General features: G+C 31.7%; 2 protein-coding genes across 6 annotated transcripts in view; both read left to right on the top strand.

Annotated features, from left to right (window-relative positions):
• Positions 1–11,189, top strand: part of csul (protein arginine N-methyltransferase 5) — a 324,839-nt gene extending 313,650 nt beyond the window's left edge. For all 5 annotated transcript variants that reach the window (XM_067288669.1, XM_067288670.1, XM_067288668.1 and 2 more), the window contains 4 exons: positions 91–184; positions 6,606–6,722; positions 7,318–7,382; positions 10,722–11,189. In XM_067288669.1, coding sequence (XP_067144770.1) covers positions 91–184; positions 6,606–6,722; positions 7,318–7,382; positions 10,722–10,874 — 429 coding nt within the window. In that variant the 3' untranslated portion in view covers positions 10,875–11,189. The remainder of the gene's footprint in view (positions 1–90; positions 185–6,605; positions 6,723–7,317; positions 7,383–10,721) is intronic.
• Positions 2,814–4,782, top strand: LOC136990286 (PH and SEC7 domain-containing protein-like). Its single transcript, XM_067288677.1, is given in 3 exon segments — positions 2,814–4,018; positions 4,021–4,061; positions 4,064–4,782. Coding segments are annotated over 3 exon segments (1,605 nt in total). The 5' UTR covers positions 2,814–2,874; the 3' UTR covers positions 4,484–4,782.
• Positions 11,190–12,702: the final 1,513 nt, after the last annotated feature.

Raw genomic sequence — 12,702 nt, 5'->3', positions numbered from 1 at the left:
AAAAGTTCTTTATACATATAAGTTATTGAAAAAGAAAACTTAATTATTTATACAGATTAAACACTAACTTAAAATATATTTTATATGTAGGCTCCATTTGAAATGCCTTACGTTGTTCGATTGCACAATAGGACTGAATTAGATGAACCCCAACCATTATTTACATTTCATCATCCAAATAAAGGTAAGAAATTTATAAAAGATTAAACATTACAGAATCATCTCTGTAGTATTTTCTAATTATTTCCAGTGAAATCTAAGATTATAGAAAAATAAAAATATTTCTATCATAAGAATAATTGCTATATTTAATTGCATAGTTTTACAAAAATGGAGTAGTTAAAATGAGATTTCATATATTATTCAAATCCAGTAGTTCTGATAAATCATTTTCATGTCTTACATTTGATTGCATTGTATAAATTAACAATTTATTGTCTTAAATTAAACTTAATTACCTGACTGCAAATACTAAAATTCTGATTAAGAAACAAATAAGTAAGCAGAACAATTGTTCAAACAACAAAGACCTAATCTGTTAGAATAGTTTTATTAAAATCGAATTATAAAACTTTAAAATTTACTTAAAGTTAAATAAATATATTTGGATACAAGTATTACAGAAAGCTGATAAATTTTCAGAAATTATCTTTCTTCTAAATATTCTTGTATCTTGAATTTGACATTTCATGTCTAAATGTTTGAGATTAGAAGAATTATTTAGAGGAAAAGGAAAAGAAATATTAGAACATATGATGCTTGATTTGAAAAAATTTCCTGGATCATAGGGTATGATTATAATCAAATATTTCCAAATGTAATTCAAGAAATCAGTTTTCTATATTTTTGTTAATTAAAGATATCTAAACAAATTTTTTTTATACATAAAAAAAATTTAAATTATTCTAGATGCAGAATAAAAAAGCTTACTGATGAGATAAATGGTAGACAACTGATAGATAGATAGATAGATAGATTAACAATATCTAGGTTTTAACAGAGTTATTATTTAAATAATTGAGAACACCTATAATAAAGATTCAAAAGTAATGTAAACTATATTAGGAAATATGTATATTTAATAATTATACAGAAAGAATATAGAAAACAAAAATATTTTGAGCAGATTGATATTAGCGTTAGGGGAGTATAATTAAAAATTAAAGCAACAAATTTAAATTTAGTGAATTACTTAAAGCTTGAAATAAAACTTGCAAAACAGATTAATAACTAAAGAATATAATAATAAAGAATTATATAAGAATATAAAAAATCTGAATTTTTTGTTTTATATTTATTTAAAATCAAAAAATAAATTTACTAAGCTCATCCAGAAAGTAAGTACTATTTGGGTATTAAAAAAGATTTGCAATTTGTTTTCATTTGTATTTTATTACAGAAAAATCTGCATACCTTAAACTACTTTTTGACATATTCACCATGCGAATTAAGGCATGTGTCATATCTTGGCACTAATTGCAACATACCTGCTTCGTAGAATTTGGCCGCCTGTGACCTGAACCAGTTCTGGATGTTTAACTCTATCCCATCATCACTTGCAAGGAAATTTCTTGAGATGAGAAAACAAATCGAAGTTGGATGGAGCTAGGTCCGGACTATAAGGAGGGTGACAGAATTGTTCCCAGCAAAATGAATCAAGCAGCATCATTGTTACGCGTGTGGTATGCAGTCATGCATTGTCATGCACAAACATAATGCCAGAAGTCAGTAGTCCATGCCTTTTGTTCTGTATCGTATGCCGTAACTTCTTCAATGTCTCACAGTAAGCTGTAGATCTCATCACCACTTTGCAAGTGTTGATGAAATCAAGGTAAATGTCCAGAAGTGGTTCAGGTCGCAGGCGGCCGAATTCTACAAAGCGGGTTATGTTGCAATTAGTGCCAAGATATGACACAGGTGTTAATTCGCATGGTGAAGATGTCAAAAAGTAGTTTAAAGTATGTAGATTTTTCTGTAATAAAAAAAAAATGAAAACAAATTGCAAATCTTAATAGAGCTAGTGGAACCGAGTTGAGCACCACCTGTATGCAGGCAAAGAAAACAGCTTCGGGAAAACACATGCGTCTTTGGGTTGGATATGTACTGAAACGTGGTGCTTGTTTTCTTCCTGTGATAATGAACCACAGCTTTCTGCCACATAAAACTTCAAAAAATAACTTGTGTGGTCAGTTGTAGGGTTACCTATATTACTGCACCACCAGATACAAAGTTAACCAGTAATGTGCGATAGTATTTTTTAAAAAAATCAATATTAATATCGATAATATGACATATGCATGTGCAGAATCAATACATTAAGTCAAAATGATTTACAGTCACTTCTTGAGTTATGACCACCTCGACTTACAACGAAAAAAATTTTTAAAATGTATCAACGAAAAATTTTTAAAATGTATCAATATTTTTATAGTTTTCGTCAAATATATATCTTACACACTTCTGGTGATTGATTGCATCATCTTTAGTTTTGTTCTGCAGTTAGTTACCCTTCACGTGTGCTTGTGTAAGATGTGCTAACTGTTTTCTTGTTAAGTACAGTCACTTCTCGACTACGAGCCATGTTCAACTTACGTCTGAAGTTGTGGAAACGAACCCTGTTGTAAGTTGAGAAGTGATTGTATTGACTAATGCAGGCATTACATTGACCATAAACTGCTGAATGTATGTATATATTATATATATTATTTTTAAATATATACTTATAAATAATATATAAATTTATAATTTATCAAATTTCTATTTATTAAAATATATATAGTGTTACATGTAACATACAAAATTCATACAAGTCCAAATGATACTAATGAGGATTCCATTTCAAAAAATATAAAAAATGAAGGAATAGATAATAAGATGGGAAAGAAAAATTCTCAGCCAATATGGCTTAAAAGAATAGACAATGAAAATCAGAAAGAATGTGATGGAAGTTCACCAGATGAAGATTCTGTACATAGTTCTTCTCCACCAATGGATGACGAATCTGATATTGAAAGCTTACACAGTTTTCACTACAGTCCAAAAGCCATAGACATACCATCTGCTTCTAGGCTTGCAAAAAGACTGTTTTATCTAGAAGGTTTTAAAAAGTCCGACGTTTCTAGGCATCTTTGTAAAAATAATGATTTCAGTCAAGTAGTTGCTGGAGAATATCTCAAATTCTTTGATTTCTCAAGTGATATGCTAGATATGGCACTTTGTAAGTTTCTAAAGAAGTTTTGTTTAATTGGAGAAACTCAAGAAAGGGAAAGGGTTCTAGTTCATTTTTCTAAAAGATATCTTGAATGTAATCCAGGAGTGTTCAAATCGCAAGACGCTGTCCATACATTAACTTGTGCTCTAATGCTCCTAAACACAGATTTGCATGGAGAAAATGTAGGAAGAAAGATGACATGTGTGGAGTTCATTGAAAATCTAAATGAATTAAATGATGGAGAGAATTTTCCAAAAGAAGTACTTAAAACCCTCTATCATTCTATCAAATCATCTTCAATAGAATGGGCAACTGAAGATGACGACGACATTCCACCTCTTCTGGATAGTCAAGCAACTAGTCCAGATAATAAAGGATTTATAGGACACAATCCATTTCTTGAGATTCCTAATCCCAATTGTGCTACTGAATATAAGAAGGGCTATGTAATGAGAAAATGTTGTATTGATCCTGATGGCAAAAGAACTCCTCTTGGGAAAAGAGGTTGGAAAATGTTTTATGCTACATTGCGAGATTTAGTTTTGTATTTACATAAGGATGAAAATGGATTTAGGAAAAATCAACTGTATGACAGTTTGTACAATTCTGTACGAATTCATCATGTTTTGGCCACTAAAGCATCTGATTATACGAAGAAGCAACATGTATTTTGTTTGCAGACTGCTGATCAAGCAGAATATTTATTTCAGACGAGTGATTCTAAGGAATTGCAGAGTTGGATAGATACGATAAATTTTGTTGCTGCTAGTCTGTCTGCTCCTCCTCTAGCCTGCGGTGTAGGATCTCAAAAAAATTCCAGAGGCCACTGTTACCAGTCAGCCACAAAACTAAACTAAACTAAACTTTAGGGAACAGCTACAAGATCAAGAAGACAACATCGCCCGATTGGAAAAGGAATTAGAAGAGCATTTGTCGCGCGCACCGGATTGTGGTGCCAAATCCAGACACGTGCACGAATTTGCTGAGAAGGAAGCGTACCTGCAATATGAGTTGAAAAGGTACAGGACCTACGCCTTCCTGCAGCGATCGAAATTGGCGCAGTATCCAGAATTGGAGCCTCCCCTAGTGGAGACATCCATAGGAGAAGTAGACGAACCGGTGGAGAAGAACGAGCAAACTCTGCCTAACAGCTATGACCATCTGCCCTCGATCCTCCCCGACTTGACCCACGAGGTCAAGAGAGGTCTGTCGGACCGATTCAGCTACCGGGCAGCAATTTACAAGAACAGTACCGGCGAGGGTTGCGTGTAGCGCACGTCGCCTCCGTCGCGCGGCTCCGCGCGCGATCGTCGACGGTTTAATAAATTACACTATGCTCATCTAGTTATAAAAACACAAACAGAAAACTGAACTCCGGCGAATGTGTTTCGCCGTTTCGTGCGGCCCCAGCCGATCGTAAAGTGCCAATAAGTAGAAATATAAAATTTCCACGCGACCTGTTTGGTCGTTCCGTTTCGGTTTCCCGCGCCATGTTTATCAGGCTGGCGATAGGGAGTGCGCCACGCAACGATGCTATGGCGAAAAGAAGATGAAAGGATTTTTGTGCAAAATTTACTAAACATATCTGGACATATGCAGGAGTCGAGGTCGGCCTGACGGCTGGTCAAAATTTTTTTTGTAAAAAAGTAGTTTAGCACGTTCCATTTTATACTCGGAAATAAAACGGAGCATCACGTTTTTCACTCCGTGCGTGCCCACTCCGCCAGGATATTCCCGGTTCTGTGCGAGACTTTACGCAGTTTCTGCAGCTATAAGCGGCATCCGAAAGCGTTATATCGATGTATTTATAAAAACAAACAAACAAAACACGGCGGAATTTTTTAAGTTCAACGTCATGCCACCGCTTCGCGATTGTCTTCTCGTTTTCTATTATTTGTCGTACTTATGCAATGGTACTCCATACCGACCGAAACGACACGCCGGTCAGGATTGATGCAATATCGGGGTGCGAGTATGCAAGAGAAGTAAATACAAAATTTGGCCACTCGGAAAAGCGTTAAAACTGGGTTTAATTCCGCGACGTCGTTCCCTCTCTGCAACTACTTTTCTTAAACCGATTTTACTCTCAAATTGTGGGGAGAAATGCGCGTTCCCCCCACACACCGCTCTGTTCTTCCTTTCAATTTTTTTTCTATTTATTTATGTTATTTTTTAAAAAAGATATTCAGCCACACAAAACGTTGACTCGAACATAGTGTGATGTCTGTTCAATTTGAATTGGGTTGGCGGCATTGGACCGCATTTCTTAGTGTACATAAAAGTGCCAATACATAAAATATATAAAAAAATTTTTTTTTTAAATTATGTGACTTCTGGTTCAGACCATAAGTTTCTGTATAGTTAGTTAATTGGGGTCTCTGGTTCTGGTTCCTGAGCTTTTCATATCTGGTTTGCATTTTATTGGTCTTGCCTCTGTACGTCATACTTCTCCTGATAACAATTGAGTCATGCCAATCGTATATGTAATTCTATACTAGAGAAAATTTTGAATTCAAATTACTTGACTTCTGGTCTAGACCAATAGTTTGTATATAGTTCATCAAGACCTCAAGCTTTCCATATCTAGTCTTGATTTATAGCTATCTAACTCCATTTTTGAGATTAATGAAGGATAGACAACAGATGGATGACAATGTGAATGTATAGGTCTGTAATTTGAAAATTGCAGTCCAATAACAAAATTTATTTACTGATATAAATTTTTAAAAAATTTGATAATTTTTTAATTTAGATCAGGGCTTCTTAAACTATGGGTTGCAACCCCATTTGGGGTCGCTTGGCAAAATCTTGGGGTCACGAGATTTTAATGCAAGATATTGAAAATAATTTGTGAGAGTTTGAAAATGGCGTGCTTTGTGTCGTAGGTTTTGTGAGTTGCACTTTGTGTCACTTCTGGTGCAGCGAGACAACGATTCAGTAACACTGATTGTAGCGTGAACTAGTGTAGTGTTGTTGCTTTTCAGTGTATTCAGTTTTCTCTGTTCCATTGTAACACAACAGTGAACTGTGGTAGTATACCATTAATGTTTTTGCAAATTTGTATATATCTTCAATATATATGTATATTTTCATTGTATTTCATATGTATATTGCAAAACATTTATATATCTTTATTTTATATTTGGGGGGAGGGGGTCGCAAAAAAAATCGCAATCATAAATGGGGTCGTGAATAAAAAAGTTTAAGAAGTCCTGATTTAGATAATAAAAAATTGAAATTTTAGCATTTTCAAATTGTCTTAATTTTTAGAAACTATTTAATTGTAATTTTAATTAATATTTATCACTAGTCTGTTAGAATAGTAGCAACTAGTTTTACTTCATTAAAATCAAATACAGAAATAAATCATTTATTAAATTTTTTTTTGTTTCAGATAAAGTAATTGATAATACAAGATATAAAGTATTAACATTCGATATAAAATATAATTGCACTATACATGGCTTTGCTGGTTATTTTGAAACAGTTTTATATAAAGATATTGTTTTGAGTAAGTATAAAATTTTATAATATTTTAATAGAATCATTAGTTTCTCTGGTGTAGAGTTTTGCTCTGTCATCACATACCCCCAAGCCAAATACTACACATCCTTTTCATAGTTTTGTCTAATATCCCATATTTTTCAGCTAAAAAGTTGAAATTGAGGGCAAGTTTCAGTCTGTGCTTGTCTTTATAGTTAATTTGGTTGGCCCAAATATAGCTTTACTGCTGTCACAACATATTTCTAGACTGTTCAGGATCTTTTAAATATCCTGTTGATGCCAGCAGTCACAGTATATCTAACATTGTCTAATTATTTCATGTCTGGATGAAGCTCACAAAATAAGTTTTTATTTTTCACCGACTCTGTTCATCTCCAGTCATTGTGATAATTTCGAAGAAAATAACTACGTATTTAATATCAGTTGAAAGTCAATGACTTCTGTGTTCTAATTTGCAAATTCATTCTACTCTTGTGCCTGAATCCAAGAAATCGTTGAAATTTGCATTTTTTCCATGTACATTATATATTTTTAAAACTAATTTCTATTATTATTAACATTATTATTATTACTATCATTATCATTTTTTTTTTTTCAAATAGGCATTGTTCCACATAATCATTCTTCTGGAATGTTCAGTTGGTTTCCAATTTTCTTTCCACTTAAAGTAAGTAAACTGATTTTCAAATTTAAATACAGTGGACCTTCGTTATAGCGCTGCTCACTATACCGTGCACTCAGTTATAGCGCAGGCGATGTTTGCGACGCAATAAGCTCAAACATGTTTATACAGGTCCTGCGGCGTTAGTGAGTAGCACATTTTATTGTTATTGCCTATTGAATAATTGTATATGTATTGAGTTCCTGCATGTATTTTGAATAGTGTTTAATTATTGTATGCATGATGAGTAAAAGAAATGCTTACAGTGTGAAAGAAAAGCTTGACATTATTGCTAAAGTAAAGAGGTGAACCACGTTACATCATGCCCCTTGGTATAACGCGGGTGTTATTTCCCGCCCGACATGCGTGTTATATCGGGGGTCCACTGTATACTCTAAACTTTATAATTTATAAAGCTAAATGAAATATCTTAATAATAAAATACACTAATGACTTGGAATAATGCAATTCTTGGAGTCCAAAAAATTTGATTATATTGTATACATGATAGTTTACATTGTATAAAGGAACTTTTCTGCCATATATGTACAACCTATGTTGCTTGGAGGCTACTGTTTACCAAGTTACCATTCACACTGCTCAGACGTCTCCTACCATTCATTTTGTTCTTGCCTTTTCCATGTCAAGACACCCAACATTAAGCTGTGTTGTGCAGTGGCAGGTACAAACTATGGTTAGCAAAATGTTGAAAACAGAGCTAATTGATTTTGAAGTGTACTGTAGCTGCCAATTGAATTGAGTAGACTAAAATAAGATGAAATAAGAGAAGCATGATCTGAAGAAATTAGATGATAAATTAGGCTTCATAAATTGTTTAAATTTTATTGTTATATTGAGTCACTGGTGTATAAAAAGAAATAACCTATTTTAATATAATAATTTAATTTCATTCTATGAGTAAATTAAATAACTGAAATTTTATCTTGTTATCCAAATTTAAATTATGAAATTTATATATAAAACATTTTTATAAATTTTATGAAAATGTTTATATTGTTAAGTATTTCACTCAAATTTTCATATATTGTTTTATTATTGTTAGTTTTAAAAACTTGATGCTTAACTAATTATCTAAAAGGATTAGTTTTCATTAAAATTTTGTTTTAAAAAAATGTACGAGTCTAGTTAACTTGTGATTACAATCAATCGAAAAAAAAACTGAACAGAAAACATAAGTTTAAATAAACCAGCAATGAGTTGCTCAACTTTCCCAGCAAAATTTAAAATTTTGGTCATATCACATTTTATTTAAAATATATGATAATAGATGGGTTTTATAAAAAATTGTAAATGCTAATAATGAGTGAAATAGTCATTAAGTCCGACCCTACTGGAGATACACACAATCCCCATTATCTCCCCCGTTTGACCTTTAATCACCAAAATTTAATAGCATCAATCCCCCAATACACAAACCTCCCTGCAAAATTTCAGAAATTTTCAACAAAAAGCACAGGAGTTAAGCTTCAAAGGTTGTGAACAAAATCATGTCCTTCACACACAAACATCCATACATACAGAAATTACCCCTGAATTTTTTTCATTTCTTGATGTTTCAAGGTATCCTAGTCCAAAAATGTAAAAATCTTTGGGTCATTTTTTGACCAATTGCCATACTTTTCCTCAAATATAACAGCCAGGAAAGTAAAAATACATTTCAAAGTAAGACCCCGCGTAATGCGGGAGATACATTCCTAGATGACAAAGCATTAAACGAGGTCATTTTAATACAGAGTAAATAGGGAAAGGGGAACATGCACCCAAAAATAAACAGATTTTACTTTAATTTTAAGTTATTTTTATAATAATTTGCATAACAATAAATGTTAAATAACACATAAATGTAAAGTTCATTTTTGTGATGAAGGTCCTGGCTCTTCTTGTTTTTTGCAATGAACTTGTCTAGTGAAGATCATTTGTTGCTTTCTTTTTCTTTCATTAAGCAAATGTTGGTAGCAAGAGATCACATCCAAAATGTCTCATCTTGCTTTTGCACTCCTTTCAGAATCTGGATCATTTGCTACAATTTGATCAACAATTTCGGTTATAGTTACCAAACTTCAAACTTTTAATAAGGAAATCTGTAGAGAAATTCTTTAGATTCTTAGTGATTCTGAAAACAATTTTCCAGTTCTACATGAATTCCTTGTTCCGCCAGTTCTTGAAGATCGTCATCGGTAAGGCTCTCACAAGAAACCTGCAGTAACTCCTCAATATCCTGCTTGTCTACATCTCCTAGTCCTGCTGTATCAATTAGATTGACAATTTGGTCAACCTTACAATACAGCAATAGGCTCCTCTCATTGAGAATTCTTGGATACCTTGAGCCATAACTTCTTTTACACTTTGTTCATGCATTTATCAGTTAATTCTTGCCAAGTGATATTGATATTGCCTATGGCATCCATGATGTTATATTTTTTTTCAAAAATTGCACCAAACAAATATGATTTTAAAAAAGTGCAGCGTTACAATGAATTGACACCTTTTACTGATTGGTTCGTGTTTGGGAATAATTGTATTATATACGAATCAATGAAATGCAATGATAATTTGAATCAGTGTAAATTTTGAGCTTTTTTTAGGCTTCAAGCAGACCATGTTATATCGAATCAGCGTTAATCGAGGTCTTACTGTATTCTTAAAATATTCAAAATTAAAAAATATATATAGAGTACAAAAAATCAGGAATTAAAAGGTTTGATGGAAAAAAATATGCCTTGGATAACCAGTTATAAGCAATTATATAATTAGGCATAAGTAATAACAATTTTGTTGAGTAGAATCAGAGAAAAGATGATGGTATAATTTATTAAGAATTTATAAACTCCTGTAAGTAATGGAAAACCCATATAGCAAAAATTATACTAAAAGTATACTGCATGCTATATGAAAGCATTGTTTATTATTTATTCTTTACTCAAAGCAATTTATGTTCTTGCCTATTATCAGTTATGATAAAAGAAAAGTTCTGTGTATTTATGCCATGGTTATCTCATTAATCTCATTTAATGTGGTTTCATTTAATTTTTATCTTTATTTCATGTATTAATTTTAATAATTTGTTATAATTTAGGCAGTAAATAGGCAATACTAATTTCATGTTTAGTTTGATAAATATTTTATACAAATTAATATTTAATTTATTTAGTTTTTAATAATTATTACAATTATTTATTTTTCTTCAGAATTTTTTTGTTTGGCAAAACACATGTGAATGTAATACATTCATAAGATAGCAATAAATTAAAAAATAGTAAATTTATAAAATACAATATTGAAATTTAACATCTTAAGATTAATAATTAACTTTTTTTTTTATAGGAACCACTTTATATATTGGGTAATAATCAATTAGAAGTGCATTTTTGGCGATGTGCTAGTCGAAGCAATGTTTGGTACGAATGGTGTGTTGCAAAGCCTTACGTTTGTCCAATACATAATCCAAATGGGAGATCTTATACAATAGGATTGTGATATTGTATTTTAAAAAAACATATTTAAGAACCAAAATAATCAGGAAGAGACTCTGGAACTAGAAGAATGAAAATTTTAAATAAATAGAAAAATGTATAAATCTTGACAATTTTATTTGCATATACTATTGTTTGATAGTATTTTGTTGTACTTCTTGTTCTGGAATCTCTATATTTCTGTGATTATGAATTTTATTGACTGTATTAAATAGAATAAATATTTCTTTAAAAACTGCTTTCTACTGAATTGAAAAGACAACTGTTAGTATAATTCTTCTGTACTAAACAGTAAATAAAGTAAATATTTTAAGATTGATTCTTTTTATGTTTTCATATTTTAAATTATTTGATATTAAACTGAACAAAATTTTATATACATGCTACATTTTGGAAAGATTATTTAATGGTCAGTTAAACCAAAGCAGTTAATTTATGTTAATATATAAATATTAAGTGTGTACATTTAAGAGAAAGTCTGTAATTACATTAAAAATAGTATAAGTAGGCAAGAAAATTTTCTAAGTCTAACAAAAATAATCATTTTTCAGCAAAATTCCTATAAACATTCAGGGATTTATCTCAATTATTTCTAAAAACACATAAAAATCTGTTGATTGTTATCATCACTACAACAGGTATTCTGCAGATTTCTTATTCTAACAAAATGGAGCCTTACCTCACCACCATTGGGATGTCTGCTGTTCTTGCACTGGAGACTATCTAATAGATGGATGGACTGCACAACAGTTGCTGATGCATCCCTGCTAGACTGGCTGCCAATGTCACCAAACTTCACATAATATGACTTTTTTCTAATGAAGGTTCATAAAGGTGACCTGTCCAAAGTTTGCCACAGCAATACCAATGCTGCTGTGCTTCAGTGTACATGGGATGAATTTGATTAGAGAGTTAATGTGTGTTACACAACTCATGGAGAATGTATTGAACATCTGTGACAATGTACAAAACTTCAGAATTACTGTACAGGTGACTTGCCTCTGTTGGCTCACAAACTGAAATTGGTACCTACATCAAAAATGCATCAATTGTCTTTGTATTATATGGTGTCCCAAGATTGATACATTTTTAGATGTAAAGAATAGAAGCATTGATTGAATGTTTCTTATCTTTAAATTTCTTAAACTAAATAGAATTAAAATCAATTTTCACAGATATTTAATTATGCTACTCATCATTGTGGATTAATATTGGGTTGTTTGGAAAGTAATTCAATTTTTTCACGAAAAAAAATTTTCTTATATACTTTATTGAGTTACATTACATGAAGGGACCCAAAAATAACAGGGAAAAAATTCAGAAAAAAATTGTGTATTTATTTTAACAACAACATGTTTTAATCTCCTTCAAAATACTTTATATTAGCCTCAATACACTTGTTCAAATGTTTTTTCCATTGTTCAAAACACTTAGAAAATTCCTGTTGTGAAATGCCTCTTAGTGCCTCTGTCATTTTTGTTTTCACTTCTGTCTGAAAGCACTTCCCTTTGAGTTCCCTCTTCATGCTGGGGAACAAAAAAAAATTGCAAGGTGCAAACAAGATCAGGCCATGCTGTTTCTTCTCAAAAACTGCTGTATGGAGAGTGCCATGTGAGCGAGCATGTTGTGAAAGAAAAACTAATCCTTTGTTTGCCACAAGTCTCTTCTTTTCCTTCTCACAGCATCATGAAGTCTTTTAAGGACTTCCAGATAACAATGTTGATTAACTGTCTGGCCTGGATGGACGAATTCGGAATAAACAATTCTTTTCACATAAAAAAAAAACAGAACAACATGGTTTTCATGCACAACTTCACTTGTCTTGCTTTTTT

The sequence above is a fragment of the Centruroides vittatus genome, unplaced genomic scaffold (assembly GCF_030686945.1).
Source record: "Centruroides vittatus isolate TY-2023 unplaced genomic scaffold, ASM3068694v2 scaffold_899, whole genome shotgun sequence".
Lineage (NCBI taxonomy): Eukaryota > Metazoa > Arthropoda > Arachnida > Scorpiones > Buthidae > Centruroides > Centruroides vittatus.
Note: the sequence above shows the minus strand (reverse complement) of the source record. Positions and strands in the feature narration are given on the sequence as shown.